The sequence below is a fragment of the Podarcis pityusensis genome (genome assembly GCF_964106645.2).
Source record: "Podarcis pityusensis genome assembly, chromosome: 5".
NCBI lineage: Eukaryota > Metazoa > Chordata > Lepidosauria > Squamata > Lacertidae > Podarcis > Podarcis pityusensis.
This window is the reverse complement of record NC_138032.1, coordinates 55778545-55799922: the sequence shown is the minus strand read 5'-3', so window position 1 is coordinate 55799922 and position 21378 is coordinate 55778545. Positions and strand designations below refer to the sequence as shown.

Here is a 21378-nt window from a genome sequence, read left to right as displayed (position 1 = left end):
CCTGAATGTTGCACTAAACTATAGGTTGTTTAAAGATGTGACAATTTGTTTCAAATCTATTCACTTGTTTGAAACAACTATTAGTTAACATTAAACATGGTTTGTTGGGTTTGATGATGTGTGTGCCTAAGCAAAACTGGAAGTGAACACTTCTGAACTGTTCCTTGTGACTGTACTGGAAGAGAAACATAAGAGCACATAAGCCCGAGGCTTCCTGAAGTTTATTCTTTTCATAATAAACTGGTTTTGCATGATAGACCAGTGACTTTAACTGCTTACTTTAGAAATGTGCCTTTGCTGTTTGTTGTTTGGATATTGGATGAACATGGATCTTGCTTGAGCTGTCTCTTCTTTTCAGCAGTAATGTTACTGTTCTCCCCTGTGACTTCAGATGTGTCTCTTTCCGGGGGGGAAACAAAACACTTTCTTGAACTCCTTTCCCTTTTAAATTCGATTCACATTAGTTATTTCTTGTCACTCCCCTAGCTCTATTAAATCAGCTTTTTTTTTATTTTAAAGAAAGGGAACAAGGCTTCTTCCCTTTCTTGCCTTCTTCAGAGTCACAATTTCAGTCATCACATGACTGGTTTTGTCCAGCTACATTCTATATTTTCATTTACCAGTTAGTCCTTATTTGTGAGAACAAGATACATAAAGTTCTGCATCTTCAGACCATCTAATACAGCACCATCGGTGTGCATGGCAATTTGCAGAGTACAAGGGAAAGAGGAGCTTACAATCTAAAATTCAGAAAAGTCAAGCTATAAAGGGAAGGGGGAAGCAAGTGGTGGCAGTGGTAAACAGTGGGCTGGACTCACTAAATAGTGGTACTATCAGGAGCCAGTGGCACAAGTCCTGCTAGTGCTACAGGGCTGCCGTCCTCTCCTCCCCCATGCACCCCTATTTTGGTTCGAGGGTACACATGTAAACACCTTCTGAACAGCATGTGAGGGGAGGGGGGAGAGTCCATTTCATCTGGTAAACAGAACTGCTTGCACTGAGGAAACAATGGTAATACTGTGGTATTGAATTCCTCCTAGTGAAGCAATCTGTTTCAGCGTCACATGCTTAGAATTAGTTACAGACCAATTTACAGGCCAGTTTGCAGCAGAACATGGGGATTTAGGGGGTTGTGCCAAAAGCTTCATGAAAAGTGGGTTTTGAGGGAGGATTTCAAAAAATGAAGAGGTGGCATCCTGCAGGTGTTTTAGGAGGCAGATGCAAGTATATGAGGAAACGAGAGAAGGCATGGAGTCTTTTGAAGGAACAGGGCATGGTGGAGAGCATGGGCATTGTGGCTTCAAAATGACAGAGAAAAGGGGGTGAGACAAATGGAGTCTGTGAGGTGCAAATGGCAAAGACAAGTAGCTTGTGCTGAATCTAGGAATGGACTGGAATCCAGTGTAAGGAGGATCTTCATGTAATTAGTGCAATGTGAAAGGTGGGATATTTTGGAGTGTTGGACAGATGTGAGGTGACCAAGGTGAGACTACTCAAGTCCCGAGAGAAGATATTAGTAGGTGATATATGACCAAGGCAGTAGCAGTCAGTGGGGTGGTGCAGGTAGGGGGTGGCATTGAGCACCTGCTTTCCAAACAAGAAGTGTCAGTGCTGATTCCTGAGAGGGAGATGGGGCAAGGTATGGAGAGATCAGTGTGATGCAGCAGCAGAGTAAATATGATCCTTGTTCTGCCATGCCTGCACCACCCTGAGCTCCCTGAACCTTGCCCCTATCCTTTCCCTCACAGGAACTGATGTTCTTTGTTCAGAAGGCAGGTGAGCAATATAGCCCTATCTACACTGCCCTACTGTCTGCTACTGAACTAGAGCATGAACCATATCTTTTTAAGAGAATGGCGAAGAAGGGTCATGTCTGCACATTTGGAATTCAGCATACAGTATAAAACATCTAGTATGATTTGGCTTTTATTGTATGGCTTATCACAATAGCTCATAATGCTAAACCATGGTGATTGATTGATTGTTTGATTGATGGTACTTCTAGACTGAATTTCATTCCATAGGATTCCAGTATGGCGTAAACATTAAATGAAGCAACATGAGAAACACAGTTCCCAATCATTAAAGCAGTTTAGCAGTGTACATTAAAGTAGCCATGCCTCGGCTTATTATTATTATTATTATTAATAATAATAATAATAATAATAATAATAATAATTTAATAATAATAATATATATTTGTATCCTGACCTCGCCGGCCGAGGCCAAATGCCTGGGAGGGAATATATGTTTTACGTTGACAGTGCAAAATCATCAGCTGTGCCTTCAGAGGGAGGAAGTTGCACAAATAGTCTGCCACCAAAGAGAAAGCCCTAACACAAGTCACAGTGCAATGAGCCATACCTTTTGATGGGAAGTGCCTCTTCTGCAGGCCCCAAGGCTGGCTTGGCAGACATGGAACTCCATCAAGTGCTTGTGTCCTAGGTCAATCAGGGCTTTGTATGTTCAAAGTTGACACCTTGAATGGGGCCTGGTTGCACATAAGCAGACAGTGCAGCTCCTGGGAAATTTGTGTTATCACTTTGCTGTGTCACTCAAAATTCTTGGAGAGGTTCATGGGTTGGGGGGAAAGACTTGACAAGCCTGTATTGGTGTAGACATTTTTCTGCATTAATAAGAGTGAAGTGGTTTACACCACAGGAAAAGAATCATTTTAAAAACACGTTAATGAGCTTGCCTTGGCTTAGTTACTGATGACAAAATAACTCTACCTGATCTGCTGTTGTGGAATTTGTCTTTTCAGCAAAAGGGCAAGCCAGAACTATTCTGGCTCATTAAAATCTGTGCAGAATTAGTGAAGCTTTTCCTCTGGCTTCTATTCAGCTGCACTAAGTGTGGAAGAGGTCAAAATATTAATAGTCTGTAATTAGCATTTATTGTCCTGTAAAGTCATCTCTCTTAGGCTTCAGATCATGACATGCCCAGATTTAATTCATAATGCTATTCCATACATGTAAAGACATTTAATTAGACACATGTAAATGACGTTACTCATCCAGAGGGTTTACTTCTGATGGAACAAGCCTACCCCCCCCAAGTGTTCTGAGAATTGTAGAAGGTGACATTAGGACCAGAAATGTTTGATAGTTGTTTTAAAAATAGGTGTGTGTTGCAGGATGCAGGGAGAGGCAGGATAAACTCATGTTTGAACATAAACATAAAATTGCAGCCTGAATGTGCCTACCAGCTTTCAGGATAATATGTTAGTCTCTAAGACAGGGGTCAGCAACCTTTTTCAGCCATGGGCCTGAAAAATCTGTCTCTCAGATCATGTGGTGGGCCAGATTATATTTTGAAAAAAAAATGAACAAATTCCTGTGCCCCACAAATAACCCAGAGATGTATTTTAAATAAAAGGACACATTCTATTCATGTAAAAACACACTGATTCCCGGACCATTGCGGGCCGGATTGTGAAGGCGATTGGGCCGCATCCGGCCCCCAGGCCTTAGGTTGCCTACCCCTGCTCTAAGACATATATCATACTACAACATATTTTACATGCTTCGTTTCTGTGCCTTTGGAAAGACATGCATAGGCCAAGCAGTTATGGAAAATTATGGTTCTCACAACATGGTAAGCAAAACCATGGTTTACTTAGACTGTGTGAATGTGCAGAAGCTGCGACCAAGGCTTATCCGGTCATGTGGATAAGGCTACTGTGAACTCTGTCTTTAAGTGAAATTTTGCTTTGTGCTGCAATAAACTGTCCCAGTTTATGTTGCAGTTCATAGCTGGAATGAGTATGGTGCCTTGAAAATGCACACCATATTTTATTTTGACTATTCAACATTGAGGGAAGTAGTGCATTGAATTTTGTTTTGCCTTAAGAATGGATGCAGAATTGGGGAGAGGTCAAAGCTTAGTGGCAGAACACATGCTCTGCATGCATGCAATGACTCTTGGCTGAAACCCTGGAGAGTCACTGCCAGTCAGAGTAGACAATATTGAACTAGGTGTACTAGTGGTCTGACTTGGTATAAGGCAGCAGCATGTGTTCAAACTGAAGTTTTCACAAATATGGAAAGGGCATTGAGCATGTACTTCACCTTTTAATTCTGACCTTCAAGGCAGGTCTGGCATTGCATTCTATTTTTGGATTACCACACCACTTTGAAGATGCATGTAGAGGCTAAGGTGGTGATTGAATCTGAAATATGTAATTTTGTCCTGAAAATGTTTACTAAATGTCATTACAGTATCTAAGTTTTCAACTGAGTATCATTGCATTGCAGACAAACAGAATGTTAATTACCTATGCATGTAATCAAGCTCAGGATTCAAAAAGGGGGAGAGGGAGATTTATAAAAAATACTGTATCTTCAGGTCAGGAAATGCCTTGAGTAACTTAAAGTTTTTGTAGCAAAAACACAAAATGAGCACAAGAAATTGTTCAAAGCTAATATTACAATATGTCAAATCATGGGTACTACCAATACCATGTTGGTGCTGTTATATCACTTACAAAGCTAATCATTTTTGTTACATCTTGTTCTTGTATGAATTAAATGGAATCCAGTTAGTTGAAAAATGGAAAGAAATGTATTTCCTCAAATTCATTGTAATATCTTCTCTTTCTGTCCAACTTGTGTTTGGACTTCATGTACATATGCTAGGAAGAAAAGGGATAAGAAGTCTATCATGTACGACTAGGTGTCTATATAATTGTCAATTCAAAATTGCCCAAGCACTTCAAGAGCTGATGGCAGCTATGGATTGTATGCTTCACAGATATCTTTGTAAAAGGCATGATTCTAAGATCAAATGCTATATCATTTCCCCAGCTATTAAAAGTTTATGTATTCAGCTCATTAACTCATATCATATGAAGTCAGTCTAGGTTAAAAATCCCTAGTTAGCTGCCTCCTGATCTTTATTCTTAACAATTTAATGGTTTATTGTGAGACTAATGAATGATAATTCTGTCTCTTCAGAATTTTCTTTTTTTAAAAATGGAATTAATACCCTCTCCCGGTGTTCTTCTCCTAATGGCAAATGCAAATGAGCAAAACTGCTCTGCATTTTGGAGGATCTAGACCTATGTTGCGGGATTAAAGCAGACACCATCTAGTCTCCAAGGTTCAAATAAAAAACAATGTCCATAGGTCCCACTGCTGTCTTTCTTGCTAATAAAAAAAAAAAAGAAGATTTAACAATGCAACTGGAACCTGTATGTAGAAGAAGACACCATTGCATATGCACCTACAACATTTATAGAACAGTGCCAGGGATGCAGGTCTTCAAAGATTCTAGTCTAGAACACAATAGGAGATCCACAGAAGAAATGGGAAATGAAGCAAGAAAGAGGCAAAATAATAGGATTCGGTCTAGAAATACAAAAACCAACAGGCCGGTAAATAATCAAGATTCGGAAGGAATATAGAAAAGGTAGCATGTTCTGTGGAAGGATGCATAGAAACTACAAAGGCTTATAAACACATATACTTTCAGGAAAATAGACTCTTGTGCAATTTTAATACACAACAGTGTATTTTCCCACACACAGGAAAATATATGTGTAGGCAATATGCAGTATATGAAGCAGCTCTAAGTTACAAAAGTGCCCCCCTTTCCACCCTTTGTTAAACACTATAGGCCCTCTTCCTTCAAATCTTTTGTTGGATGTATATATCGGTCATTGATTTCCCACCCACTGGCCCAACCCAGGTATAGATCAAGTGGAAGCCCTTTGAGCTCAGATAAAATGAAGTAATCATCTTTCATATGAAAATGAGTTAAGCAAGGGGGAAATGTTATATTTTGTCCCAGTTCCTATAGAAGATGTCCTTTAGCTCTCCTAAGGAACTGTGTTTGGAGACTTGAGAACTACAGTGCTCTAGATACCTATTGAAATTCACCTACTATAATAGGTCTCAGAAGATGCAAGTGATTTTATTCTAAAAGTGCTTTGCAAAAGATTTGCAGTGGGCCTGGCCCATGCAGAGTTTGGGTGAGGTCCATGGCAGGAGTCTTGTTAGAAACAAAAAAAGCAGCCAGCCCCTGGCAGTGTCTGCCAGCCAGCTTAGTCTTTTGATGCCAAAGGCAAGTGTACCTGCTTCCCCCACCCTGCCTTGCATGGGTCTGCAGTGGACCACTGTTGGTTCTTCCCCCTCCTTCAGGCCAGACTTTAAAAGACCCCCTATTGCCCACATACTACTGAAAGGCATAGTGAGCATACAAGGAAACAGTGAAGTGCTGCTTCTTTGCTGCCTTCCCTGCCACTGAGTAGACTCAGTAGTGGGTTCTTACCAGTGTTCAGTTGCATTCTTCTGGAGTTTTCCTCCACTTGTTTTTTAGCCATATCCTAGCTTGTTTCATTGCTCTCCCCGATGTGTACCAGGTGCATACCAAGGAGACGGTTAGGCTACATCAAGCGGGAGAGGGTGCTCATGAGTGATTGTGTAAATGGCCCAGGTCATCTGTGTATTCCACAGATCAACCCGGACTTCAACAGCAGTGCCAGTTATATCAGTCAGAAAATCCCCCCAGAGCCATCTGAAAATCAATTAGTTCCATCAGCTTCCAAGGATGAACCATTCTAATATGTCTCCCAGCTCCGTAGAGCAGGAAAACCACTGAAAATCTAAATCTTACCGGAAGGTGATCTGACCATGACAAGGGATAGTTGCTAAAATCGTTCACCCCAGACCACTTTCTTCTATACTGATGGAGATTATAATCACAGAGTATAGGAATAACAGGTTCTGAGTTTATATATCACAAGTAGGTGATAGTATTTTAGTGACCTTTCAGAAAATATTGCAACTTCACAGTGTTTTTGTAATGGATCAGTTGTGCCATTTCTGTCCATTCCAGTTTAATCTGGCTTTTGAAAGATCTCTCTATCATTCTGTTACATTCCAAAAAAAAGGAGATAGATTTGCTTAAAACAGCAGCACAACCCTCGGTAGTACTAAACTCATGAATATGAGTATGCAAATTACTTTGGTATAATTTGTATCATAATTTGTTTCCAGTTGGTCTCTGTGCATTTTCTAGCTGTCATTCTGTATCAGTTGAATACTTCAATGAGTAGGGAGTGAAAATTAATTACCATAAACAGCATATTATAACATTTAAGCCTGTGGTGTATTTAGTTTCCATTGAAGAGGAACTGAAATATTGCAAGCTTTCAGCACTATTTAAACAGACACAAAGTTTGTGCTGTAAAAATGTATGGTTTGTTATGAATTTGTTGCAGCAATATATCCAAGCTGTCTTTGTGAGATTGCAGATGGAATGTGTTTTTAACCCCAACCCCTAGTTTTAGTGTATAATCTCCAGGGTAGCGTGGGATGCTTGGGAAGATTGCTCAGTGTGGCTGCAGAAGTAGAAAGTCTATATATATATTTTCAAACACACATAATTTTGAGCATTTTTACCAACATGTGCCAATTGTGCTCTTTCATGAATTTACAAGATGAAAAAAAATCATGCAAGAGGTGAATATTTACTACACTAAGCATTTTTAATGTTTAGTTTTAATTTTGTAATTTTAATTTTAAAAAATAAATTTTTATTTTTTTAAAAAATGTACCTTTGATGCCAGGGTCAGTTAGCTTAGTTTATACCAGGCATAGGCAAACTCGGCCCTCCAGATGTTTAAGGACTACAACTCCCATCACCCCTAGCTAACAGGACCATAGTCTCAAAACATCTGGAGGGCCATGTTTGCCTATACCCGGTTTATACTTTGGTATCCTGGGTGAGTTTTAATTACTCTATCAAGCTACTGTGTAAGAGACATGTAATCACCCTGAATCACAGGCTGATATGGCAGCTGCCACAGAAGGTTGCATTATTGAGGCTTTGAGGGAGTAGGGCAACAGTTAAAAACTAGTGCATTTTGGGATGTGTGAGGAGAGGTAGTACACACAATGCTCCTTCTGGGGTAGTTTGCCCACCTCTGGTCCTCATTCTGCACTCAGCTCTTACCTGTGGCTCCTAGAAGGTGTCAGCATGTGACAGCAGCTTTGACGGACCTGCTAAACCAGGTAAGGGTAGCTGATGGGTCTCAAACCTTTAGTTTGAGTGTGGTTATGACAACACCAGGGTCACAGGTTCGATCCCTATATGGGACATCTGCATATTGTTGCATTGCAGGGGGTTGAACTAGATGATCCTCAGGGTCCCTTCCAACTCTACAATTCTATGATTCTCCTGCATGTGAAGACAGCTAAATCTGGTAGATTGAGCCAATGAGAACAATAGTGGATCCAGTTGTGAAGAAGGCAGTTTCTGCTGCAGACGGTAGTGAGGGTCAAATGGGGTTTATCAACCTGAATAGGTAGCCCTTCTAGGAGAAGATAAACTCTTGCTCTAGCAGTTCGAAAGCACATCAAAGTGCAAGTAGATAAATAGGTACCGCTCCGGTGGGAAGGTATACGGTGTTTCCGTGCGCTGCTCTGGTTCACCAGAAGCGGCTTAGTCATGCTGGCCACATGACCTGGAAGCTGTACGCCGGCTCCCTCGGCCAGTAAAGTGAGATGAGCGCCGCAACTCCAGAGTCGGCCACGACTGGACCTAATGGTCAGGGGTCCCTTTACCTTTACCTTTAAGAAACATTTGCTGCCTTGTGGGATATCTTTGGGAGAAGAAAAGGCTAAGGAGCAAAGGCTACATAAATTCAGAGTGGAGTCCCTAAAACGGCTTGATGGCACCTTGTATGCCTCTTTCCAGCAGCTTCTGCAGCCAAGCTGGTGCCAAACGTATTGCTCTGCTTTCCTTTAGACCACATCAGCGAGACCAAGGGGGGCGGTCTTGTCGTCTAGGCAGCCCAGGACCTCCATACACACTGATCAGGCTTGCACCCTGGGGAGGTCCCTACGATGCTGTTAACTCACTTCATTGTTTCTTGAGACAGCAGGATGCCAACAATAACAACAGTGCATTTTGAGTGTTCAGAACATGAAAATATAGAGCTCAATTTCAGAGGTTTATAAGCCTGATATTACATAGTTAGAAAAACTCGAGCTGAATTTCCACTTAATCTGACCTTTCTGACTTTGGGTGTGCCATTAAAAGTACTCATTTATATCCTAATAGGAAGTATATTTTTTGAAAATAAAACCAAGTAACAGATGAATGGGTTCTAGAGAAGTACAGCTGAATAAGAATTTGTGGCAAACAAGAGTAGTTAGTAATAGAAACTTCTGTAACTTCCTCTAAAAGGAATGAATTTAGTAACAATGATCCTGAGTAGCAGACTTAAATAGCTGTTTTCCCTCTTGATAACTATGAAGCTATGCTGATTTACACAGATGGCTTCCTGTTCTCACTGAATATAGCAGTGATGGTAGGTTTCAACATATTTGGACTGAATCGTTTAGGACAAATGTAACAAGTTACAGTGCAATCCATAAAACTATTATTTAAGCGAAAATGCTGTGTTTTGTAGCCTTTGTAAAAACTTAACTGTGATGGCAAGTTTATATCTGAACAACTGTTAGGCAGGCTGTGTATATATTTTCTGACTGTTACCAAATGTTCTTTTTAATAGCCGTCTTAAAACTCCACTAGCTGTTAGTTTTGCCTTCAAGGAAACTGTTTGACAGACATGTTACAAATGTCCACCCCCCCCCCCCGAATTTTGAGAAGTTTTATATCGAGCCAGAGTGCTGTAGCTGGAGAAGGTCACTGACCAGCATAACATGTCATATGGGCTTTCAAAACCATTACTCAAGCCTTTTTGTGGCACGGTCACAGAGGGTAGTGATTTCTCATATAATTGATTTTCTCTTTTTGGCAGACTGTTGATTGCTCAGAAGTAAATAGCTACAAGTTCACACAAAGTTTATTAACAAAAAGTTAATCAGGGAAGCCCAGTACTTTAAACATTCAGCTGAGTATTGGTCTACTGATCTACGACATCACATTAAAAAAAACCCCCATATACAGCTCACTTTTATTATTCCTGCAGTTCATTTGCAGAAGTTGCAACTTGAATAGCACTTAAACTCTTTCAAATGGTGGTGGCTGGTTCTGCCCCACCCCCTTTGGAAGACAAATTTTTAAAAAGCTCAGGTCTTTTTGAATGGATGTATTTCTGGGAACCATATAAGCTACTTTTGAATGGGGTACATGTGGAATAGAATGGACAACGCCATCAGGGAGGTCTTCTGTAAAGTGCAGTGAATGTATTGTAGCTGCTCCTGCATCTTGGAATGGGCCCCAAACACTTGGCATCCATTATACTGATGATGTACTACAACAGAACATGACGACATCCTTCATTGTAGGATTTGGTCTAGAGCTGTTCACAAATGACTCTTGAAATTCTCCACCCTGTTCGTGAACAGAGAAATTGGGGGGACCATTTCACCATTTTTTCAGGGAGATGATAAATTCTCTAACAGTTTTTTTGGATGTAAATTAGTAATGGAAATAGCACAGCTTCTTTCCCTAAGGTTCTGGCTCCACCACTCCTCCTCCTCCTCCTCCTCCTCCTCCTCTTCCTCCTCTTCCTCCTCTTCTTTAGGTGGCAATGGCAGCAATTGTGTTGAGTCATGATTTTGCATGCTCTACAGTGCCCTGGACCTAGAGGCATTGGCCGGGGTATGGTGGATGGCAATCTTCACAAATATTCTGACAGTATTCTTCGAAGCAGTTTTTTTTTCTAGGTGTGTGTGTGTGTGTGTGTGTGTGTGTGTGTTTGAGAGAGAGAGAGAGAGAGAATTGTTTTTCTGAGAAGTATTCACTCAGCTTGGTCTCCAGGAACATATTTCACAAGTTATCCATGTGTGCATTTCACATATACTATGGCCAGTGAAATTTCTTCCACATTCAAGCCACAGTTTATTGTCATACATGTTAAATATCAGGCTTATTTATTCACAGTAGATAACAGTGCTATGCCATGCTCTAAACCTAAGGCAGGAATTTGGAAAATGTAAAAAACTCAAACCCAGTCTTTAATAATACCAGTTTCAGGTCTTCCAATTTCTACCCATGAACTGCTATTGTTAAAGGACTAGCACTAGTGTCCTTTGCATATTATGGCCTGGGAAATACTTGTTATGTGGTCAAATTGTCACAACAATACAGATTAGTAGCCCACCACATAAAAAGGTCAGAGCTAATAGCTGGTATCAGAACACCTTTTATCATATGGCTCTCCCCAGTCCCTGGGATTAGTGAAGTTCTCTTTCATATTTCACTGCAAAGGAACAAGATTCCTCCCCCCTTTCTATTTCTGCACCCACACTCTGGGACAGACTCCTAAAGGAAATGTGCTGGACACTTCCCTTTTGACATTTTGCCAGCATCTTTTTTAAAAATTGTTTCAAAAAGCTTTCTTTGATGGATGGCTGCTGAGATTACCATCTTGGAATGTTATTGTTTACTTCTGTTACTATTACAATTGATTTTTTTTTTTTTTGAAGTCCAAGAAACTGACACAGAAAGAGCTTAGGAGAGGCAGGAATGTTGAAGAAATGAAGCTAACACAAGATTGTAAAAGCTGCAAAGCACACTAGGAGCCAAGAGCTGGAGTGAAACAGTAACACCGAAGTGCCCAATACATTACGGAACTGATTAAATTTCTGGTGAAATACTGCTATTTGTATAGGCAAAGCCCAGATGATCATGAGTGAAAGGGTGAGTCAAGGAGAATGTAATCTAGAAACATGCCCTTTATAGAAGCCTTCTTTAGGGTGCTTGTGCTCTGGCCAGCATAGGGAGGGGAGAGGCTTTATAGCTGGCTGGGGTATGCAGTTCTGGGTCTTCTTTGTGGAGCTTCAGCCAGGCAAGGAAGTAGGGTTGGAGTTAGCTGGCTGGTAGCTGCAGGAGATACAAGGTAATGCTGAGGGGAAGAAATGGCTGAAAGGGCCTAACAAGTGTGCTCCTGACCATATCTACTCAGAAGTAAGACTTGTTGAATTCAGTGGGCCTTACTTTTGTGTAAAATGATATAGGAGTATGCCTCTGTATACCAGTTGCTGGAATGACAAATGGAGAGAACACTGTTGTTGCAATAGAGGATTGCCATATCAGTCAAAAATTGTTTTACTCTAAAGGGGTAGAGCAAGATGGAGGAGGAATGTGTTGGTAAATTTGGTCTGGTTCAAGGAAAATGTAGGTTTATAAAAGAAGAGTTCCCTGGATAGCAAATGTTGCTTTGCCTTACATCAGGAGCCTAAATATTTCAGAATTCATAGACAAATGTGAACAAATTCCATCACCAGTGACAACTGCCACTCCAGATTTGGTGCTCAGCTATGTCCCCCAATGGAAAAAGCAGTTCACAAAAATACTGTGCAAATTTCAGAGAAATTGGGGTGGGGGACAAGGAGCTTTCACCACTTTTGTAGAAAGGTGAAGCCACCTTTCTGTATCAGGCATTGAGAGAGAGACCCACTGCTCTTGTCCTTTTCCCAAGTATATTGTCTTTATCTGCTTTCTTGGCTTCAGAAAATAATATTGAAATACTAAAAAATGTAGTTGTACCTTGGATCCTGAACGTTTTGCTCTTGAATTCCACAAACCTGGAAGTGAGTGTTCCAGTTTGCAAATGTTCTTGGGAACCTGAACATCCGACACAGCTTCCGCAGCTTCTGATTGGCTGCAGGAGCTTCCTGCAGCCAGTCAGAAGTTGCACCTTGGTTTCCAAATGTTTTGGAAGTTGAACGGATTCCGTTCGACTTCTGATGTATAACTGTACTAAAAACAAGCTTGCATGTTCCTCCACTCCTTTTTGAAACCAGAATAACACTAATCAAGCAAACTTGTTATTCTATTTAATTGACATAATTTATTCTGGTCACACGATTTGAACTTGAAAGAATTCATTATTCATACTCTAATATAGCTGTGAGAAACCTTTTCACTTAGTTACTCATATACTTTTTGTAAATTTATTATCACACTGAATTCACAGTAGCTCTTGAGGGGAAAATATTAATAAATGGAGAACATTTGCTACTCCAAGAGAGCAGTTGATGACTACTGTATAACTTAAGGGACCTCTGCACAGCAATCTGTAGTATAAATACTACAGATTGGAATCTTAATTGCACAAATATTTCTGAGTTGACATGTCATACAATAAGACATGAATAAAATTTGCATTCCTTGCATAGGATTGTTAAGAAACTATTGACAAACAGTATATTTGAAATCTGGCAAAGGGCACCAGTTGAGCTAATTAAGAATTGTCTATTCTTGTGGGAGCAATTGAGGGAAAAAAATAAATGTTTCATCTCATAAATACATAACACTCACATAGTAGCTAAAGGAACTGAAGGCAAGGGCTGGAGAAGCAGTCATCTGGCCCTACTGAGTGCACAGTTTCCACACTAATGGGCTAGAAGGACATGCTTTATAAGAACTTCCTTGCTGGAACAGTCCAAAGTCCATATGGTCTGGCATTAAATAAAATAGTGGCCAACCAAATGTTTCAAGATCAGCCTTCACTAACCTGGTGCCTTTCAAATGTTTTGGACTACAATTCCAATCAGCCCCAGCTGTAACTATGTATAACCTATTGCAATATTCTATCCTAGAGGTTACCGGAGCACAGACAGCAGAAGGTGGAACTATCCCTGTCCAGATAGAGGCACAGATAGGACACCAGCCAAAGCTGATGGAAGATACTATTGTGCCACTGAGCCCATCCAAGCTTCAAGTGACAGAAAAGGATCCAAAAGCTGTGTATCCAGTCCTTCAGAAGGAGTAACCCCATCAAGAGGGGGTAACCTTCCATCCAGTCTAGGGAAACGCCCACTAACAGTGCCCCAGTCTTCTCTGGATTGAGTCTCAGTTTATTGACTCTCATCCAGTCCATTACTGAGACAAGACATCAGTCCAGCACATGCACTACCAAACCTGTAGATGTAGGAACAGAACCACCACAAAGTGGTGTCATCCACCCCTAACTTGGACAGCTGCTCCAGAAGGATACTATCATTGATGGTATTGAAAGCTGCTGAGAGGTCAAGGAGAATCAACAAGGACACATTTCACCTGTCTTTCTCCTGGCAGAGGCCTGGTTGAAAATGAATGATTTTGCCTAAGTAATGAAGGTACTAGGCAAGCCTCCCTTGGGAGAGCATTTCACAAACGTAATAAATTAATATAAATCACCTTCTAGGTCAGTCTTTGCCTGCCTGGTGTCCTTTCAATGTTTTGGACTACAACAGCCATCACCAAAACTACACCTGCTGTGCTGGGTGGGATTGATGAAGGTTGTAGTTCAAAACAGCTGGAGAGATTTGGACATGTACTGCCTCCCTGTTATATTGCATCTTCTACTAGTGTAGCATTTAATGGGGGCTCTCACACCGGTTTGTAATATTCTATATGAATGTTTCATTTTTTTAAAAAGCACTCTAATCAAGCTAAGGAGATCCACATGTGTATCTGAATTAGGAACTACAGACACAAATTAGATCCATATTGAAACAAGCTCCAACTATCGATGCTATCTATCATCACTGCATTGCATGCACATTCAAATGGTATAGTTCGTCAAATGCAAATACCTTTCAAAGCATTCCAATAAATTCCAGTAGAGGTCTAATAAATTATTATTCATTTTGTTTCCATGTGAAGTGTCACAATAAATTTGCTTGTGTGGGAACGGGGGCAAGGCTTAGAAGCATTATGCAAGATTCATAGCTCTGCATTCTTTAATATAGTTTTGACAGTTCATTTTTAGAAGAATAAGAATTAATGTCAGTCATAGAAGCTTTGTCTGGCTTCAAGAATGGAGCTTCCTAACAAGTGTTGCATTGATGGGCCTTGAAGAGAAATTCCAAATCTCCTCTTTAACAAATTGTTATTCATAGCATCTTCGTAGCTCCAGACAAAGTTGAGAGCAGGCTGATGGATCAGGGTGAGAATTTAGTTGCTTGGATTCCATCCCCAAGTCAGTCAGATACCCACTGACATTTTACACATTAAAAATAGCTCTATTCTGGTCTTCCTCCCATTTGAAAGACATGGATCAGTTTTCTGAAGTCACAGCTGTATCTTCAGGTGTACAAAAACATAATATCAAGAACAGTTATGTAGCTCAGTCTGTAAAATATAGAATATTTGCTGCTGCTGCGTAGGGGGTTTCCTGGCTTCGGAAGGAGTGTTTGTTGTTGTTTAGTCGTTTAGTCGTGTCTGACTCTTTGTGACCCCATGGACCAGAGCACGCCAGGCACTCCTGTCTTCCACTGCCTCCCGCAGTTTGGTCAGACTCATGTTTGTAGCTTCGAGAACACCATCCAACCATCTCGTCCTCTGTCGTCCCCTTCTCCTTGTGCCCTCCATCTTTCCCAACATCAGGGTCTTTTCCAGGGAGTCTTCTCTTCTCATGAGGTGGCCAAAGTATTGGAGCCTCAGCTTCACGATCTGTCCTTCCAGTGAGCACTCAGGGCTGATTTCCTGAAGAATGGATACGTTTGATCTTTTTGCAGTCCATGGCACTCTCAAGAGTCTCCTCCAGCACCATAATTCAAAAGCATCAATTCTTCGGCGATCAGCCTTCTTTATGGTCCAGCTCTCACTTCCATACATCACTACTGGAAAAACCATGGCTTTAACTATACGGACCTTTGTTGGCAAGGTGATGTCTCTGCTTTTTAAGATACTGTCTAAGTTTGCCATCACCTTTCTCCCAAGGAGCAGGCGTCTTTTAATTTCGTGACTGCTGTCACCATCTGCAGTAATCCATTTGAAAGACATGGACCAGTTTTCTGAAGTCACAGCTGTATCTTCAGGTGTACAAAAACATAATATCAAGAACAGTTATGTAGCTCAGTCTGTAAAATATAGAATATTTGCTGCTGCTGCTGCATAGGGGGTTTCCTGGCTTGGGAAGGAGTATTTAGCTGACCCTATTAGATTTGTAGCTTGGTGGTGCTGCCCAACTGACTTCTGTGGCCTATAGCATATTTCACCAGGTATAGCTGATGTACCAGCTTTGTACTGTGGTAATCTGATAACATCCTTTATTGCATTTACATTCCCCTCCTTTTCTCCAAAAACTTCAAGATGGCATACATGGTTGTTTCTTCTCCACGTTAATTCCCACAACAACCGTGGAAGGTAGGTTAGGCTGAGAGGTAGTGGCTGGCCCAAGGTCACCCAATGAGTTTCATGGCTGAGTGGGAAATTGAACCTTAGTCTCCCAGGTCCTAGTCCAACACTCTAACCACTTATCTACACTGGCTGTCAGCGTCTCTCTTACTGGCTACTCTTACTCTCTTACTGTGTTGTGGGAAGTGCTGTTGGAAAACTACCCAGAAACTTATATATTAATATGTACGTATGTATTAATATTTGCAAAATTACTCTTCAGAAATGTAGTACTGCATGGGGCCTGGTCCTTTTATAACACACACACACACAGCATAATTTTGCATAGAATTGATTGGGCTATTTTTAATAAACTGCACAAGGCACTCACACACAAATGCGCACACAATGCAAGATGCAGCAATGCTCAGTTTGGTATAAATCCAGCTACAATGGAGTCTGCTGGGATTGCTACATTGGGTTTGCAAGTGCTATATACTAAAACACCATGATATTGAACATGTAGAAAAAATGTTCCATGTCACTGTTAAAGTTTGCTCTTAATAGATAATTTTAAAGGGTGAGTAATTTCCTATTCTCTAACTACTATAGCAGTTTACAGTATTTCATCGTTCTTTGTGGGCAAATACACTACTTGATCACAGTGAAACAAACCCTTGTAAAATGTGAATCACATATTTGTCTTGTTTATTTAAATAATTCATCCCATTTATTTAAATGTTCCACAATCATATTATGCAATCATTATGAAGAGAGCTATTTTTGCAATTCTCTTTTCTTTCACTTCTCTTAACATCTTAGTTTAAAGCCTGCAGGGTCATTAAAACCCATCCATGTGTTCCTTTTACTAATGTGAGTAATCATACTGAAACTTGAAACTTATTTTCAGGAGTTGTTATATGAAGGTTCTTATTTATGCACTAGCACATATATCTCTAATAATGTTTTTGAACATTTCTGAAGGCTCCTTCTGGGTCTTCTAATTCTACTCAGACATAAGCTGGTGCTCAGCACAAGAAGCAGTTCAAATGCTCCACTTTCTGTCATTTGCTGATTTTAATTACAAACTTTTTTCAGACATACAGTAATTATGCCTGTAAGTCAGTGTTAAGCCCTTAGGGACTCAGCTGGTTTTCATAAGAACTGTATAAGAAAACGTTGTGCACTTGAAGCAGCAACTGGTAGTTGAAGACTTAGTTTGGTATATTGTAAGAAGACTACATGGTAGTAATTTTCTTTTATATATTTCTATAAACCATATTGAATCTTATCTGATTTCCTCTGTGTCCTATTTAGCAAACTTTGTTCTCGCTACTGTGGAACCAGAATAATTGGTTGAATCAGAAAAATGTAGTCTTGAAAGGAGGTTTACAAATAACATATAAATAGATTCTTCGTGAGCTTGGACTGGAGATTTCACTGATCTTACTCCGACAAAGTTAGGAGCACTACTTTAACTAAAAAATTGGGTGAATAACAACTTTTGTACCTGGCATAGAAATTTCCAATAATGTCTTGACTTGAGAGGCCACTACCTTCTCGATCACCATCTCATGGAAAGGGACACTTATGACAGTGTTAGTTATTAAGATCTGGGTCCAAATCAGTGTTCAAGAGTTGGCACAAAAAGGAGGGAAAAAGCTTGGTATTTGCACAAGTTGTTTAAGTGTCCCTCAAAAGGTTATCTGTCATCAAACATATGATTCAAACTCCATAGCCAATTAGCCAGCATAGGGAACCCTATTTGTAGACTAAGTTCTTATGTGCACAATTTTCATTTTATTTCTGTGGTTCAAGAGTTGGGGATAGATGGATGTCTATTTCTGGTCCATGTGTATTTTGCATCCATAAGCCCATTCCTAAATCTAGTCCACCCTGTTTACATGTCAATCTGCATTTTAAAGCAATGTATGAAAATTCACATTTACTGACGTTTTCTCCCCAACAAAACATGCATTTCTGTCCGTATAGTCTCCTAAAACACATTTTATATGCATTTTGACATAAATTAAGCATATTCTTATATTCATCTAAACATTTTAATGCATATTTTGATACATTTTCTGAGCCAAGAACAGTATCCCTAATGGAAAACGGAAGGATATCTCTAATGCAGGCATCCCCAAACTCGGCCCTCCAAATGTTTTGGGACTACAGTTCCCATCATCCCTGACCACTGGTCCTGTTAGCTAGGGATGATGGGAGTTGTAGTCCCAAAACATCTGGAGGGCCGAGTTTGGGGATGCCTGCTCTAATGCATGCATTAGCAACTTAATACAGTTCCCTACATGTGCCACCTTTAGAGAAACATCTATGAGTCAGAGGTGTGGTCTGGCTGAAGGAGCTGGTTACTGATCAGTGTAGGCTCCTGGGCCTCATCAAGAATGAAGTTTAATTTGCCATTAACTCAGCTTGTAGAGTTCCTGTAAAAGCAGCAGAAGACAATGCAACAACTCTTTGTCAATTTGTGGCCACAATTCATTTTTGGGAATCTCTAGGGGCTGCTGTGTTCCTGAACCCTTAACCATGGCTTTTTCTTCCTGCCCAATACAAACTTGGTAATTTTTGCTACTCAAAAATACACTGTGCTAGTATTATTCTTTGCTCAAAATTTGCCTGTGGAGCCTTCACACAAACCACAGATGCTGCTCCCTTTCTAAACAGCTTTCTTGCCCCACAGATCCATTAGATTGGCCTTTAGAATGTCCCACTGGGTAATCTTGACCCAGACGATTGCTTAGCTTAATCTTATTTGTAATCTGTACCATAGTCTTCAGAGTATCCCAGCATAAAATTGTCAGTTGACATGCTCACCACCTTTCCCTTCCATGTACCTCATCTTTCTATCTCTTTATCTCAGATAGTTATATCCTGCCTCTTAATCACGGGGATTCTTCAGATGGCTCACAATACCACAAAACAATCAAGGAAAAATCAAGCAGATAAACACACACAACAAATTCAATTCAGAAGCATGCACCAGATGCTATTAAAAAACAAAGCAAAAAGCATAAATTTAACCCCCCCAAAAATTATTGGGGGGGGGGGAAAGCTTTATGGTTTGGTGAAGGCACTGACTTTTGTTGCTATCCTCCTCACCTCAGAGGATGGGGCACTGAATAGATACCACCTCAAAAGGGGCTGAGTACTTCAGCAAGTTCATGCAAGTAGTTAGTCCTTCAAGTTCCTGTCCAAATCATTTTCAAGTCATCTATACTTATTCCCAGTACTCAGAATTTACCTTTCTGCTGAATATGCAATTTAGCATAGATTCATCAACCAGGGTTAATAGTCCATTGCCTAATAAAGTGATCTGACTTCTGGACAGATAATTTTATTCACATTTTCTCTTTGTTCTCTTCTAGGTTACACAACAGAATCCTCTGAAGTGATTATAAAAATGAAGAACTCCAGGTCATTTCTCTGTCTTGGAACCTACATTTTAAAGGAATATATTTAAATCTCAAGAAGAATCTATTCTCTCACATACCTAAATTTGTTTAATTTTGATGAAAGGACAATGAGCTCCTATTGTTTTTTGTGTCTCTTCACTCTGTACAGTGAAATCCCACTCTCCTCATTTTGTTCAATGGGAAAAACCTGAACTCATCATCATCAACTTAAAAAGAAAATTTTGTATGTCCAGATCAAGTATAATGTGCCTCTAATACATTGCCATATTATTTTCAGTAGTTGCCATCTATTTTGGTTAGTCTGATTTTTTTTTAAAAAAAAATATACTGATTTGACAAAGTTTCTTAATTGCTTGTAGAAAGTGACTTTCATCCATTTGAAATGGCTCCTTACACCAATTCTTTAATGGTACTAATATGAAGCATTGCATTCAACGTTGCATAGCATTGTTATCAAATGACTTGCACAGACAGTGTTTCAAGTGCCAGCGGCCAACTCACAATATTAAAGAGTGTCCTTCTCTGTGCAGAGATAAAAATAAAGTTCTGTTGCACGTGGATAGCAAACAGATGAACTTGCTTGCAGTGCTAGAAGTAAGGACTTATCACAGTGAAAGCTGGACTGGATTGTTTTGCCTGAAGAAAGGAAAACTATGCAGTTTAATGTTTGGATTATTAATAATGATGCTAGTGATGGCATCCTATATACTGACTGGAGCTAAACGTGGCCTCTTGCTGATGCAGCCAGCACTACGATATGGAGCTTTTACTAGCAGTTCAAACTTAATGGACAATGAGAGCCTCTGTGATATGAAAGACCATTACCAAACATCTAAAATGAATATTTCATATGCAAAGGATTATCCAAGCATTAAAGTAATTATTGACACAATTACTACAAACATTGAGTTTATAACTAGACATCTTCCAGACTTAGAAGATTTGAAGAAACAAGAGATGCATGTGAGTATACAAGAGGGAGAACTATTTATTAAAAAATGGTAACCTTGACCATTACTCTCTGTAGTATCTATTCAACACCAACACAGTGATGCCATTATAAGCCAATGCACTCTTAAGTTAACACTCACTGAAGAATCAAGGCAGATGCACTTCAGTTTAGGTTAACACTGACATTTAGCAAGGTGTTGGGACTCCCTATCACTTGTATAGGTGCATATCTCTTCATTCATGCTTTTGATATGACCCAGTAGTAGATATGATTGAGAACAATAGATAGTCTCAGAAGCTGGAACACACATGTTGGAGCCTAGGGAAAGCCACTGTGGTGCTTTCTAAGTTTCCTCTGGAAATATGGGAAGATCAGATCAAACAGTGAGGTAGTTACTGTAGCTGGATGATCATAGACATTCTGCTGGTCAGATCAGACCCTTAAATGAAGTGTTTTTATCAACTGTATATACAATAGACTCACAAGTTGCACAGGTCCGTTCTGGAGGATTGATAGTAAAGCCAAAATTGCGTATAGTCAGAAAAATCCCAAAACTGCCCCAGTGTGACGCTTCCTACCATTCTGAAGCCGGTGTTGCAAGTGGGCCTGGCCCTCCATGAAACCAGGCTTACTGGGTTGTGGGAAGGTCTCATGCAGTCTCTGGGAGCTTCCATGGAATCTCATGAGATTTCAGATGGCCCCATGGAATCTTGAGGGAGCCTCCCAGAGCCTAGTAAGCAAGTATGAGAACTTAAAAGCTCTTTTCATGTCGACAAAGCCCATCACGGAAAGAGATTTTAAGATTTCCTCCTTGCATGCATCTAATTTGTGCAATTGCTGCTATATAAATACCAGACATGAAAACTGGCTTATCACTACATGCTTTCTCATAATTTTACTGGTGTACAGGAAACAGAGATGTGGTTGCCACTGCTATTGGTAAATCAGACCTGAAGAGAGTGAACACAG

The 21378-nt window shown here is 40.2% G+C and overlaps 1 protein-coding gene across 1 annotated transcript in view; it reads left to right on the top strand.

Moving 5' to 3' along the window:
• The window catches only part of CHST15 (carbohydrate sulfotransferase 15), a 72237-nt gene that overhangs the window by 24570 nt on the left and 26289 nt on the right, over window positions 1-21378 (top strand). Inside the window, exon 2 of the mRNA XM_081005268.1 lies at window positions 19410-20420. Coding sequence (XP_080861394.1) covers window positions 19875-20420 — 546 coding nt within the window. The 5' untranslated portion in view covers window positions 19410-19874. The remainder of the gene's footprint in view (window positions 1-19409; window positions 20421-21378) is intronic.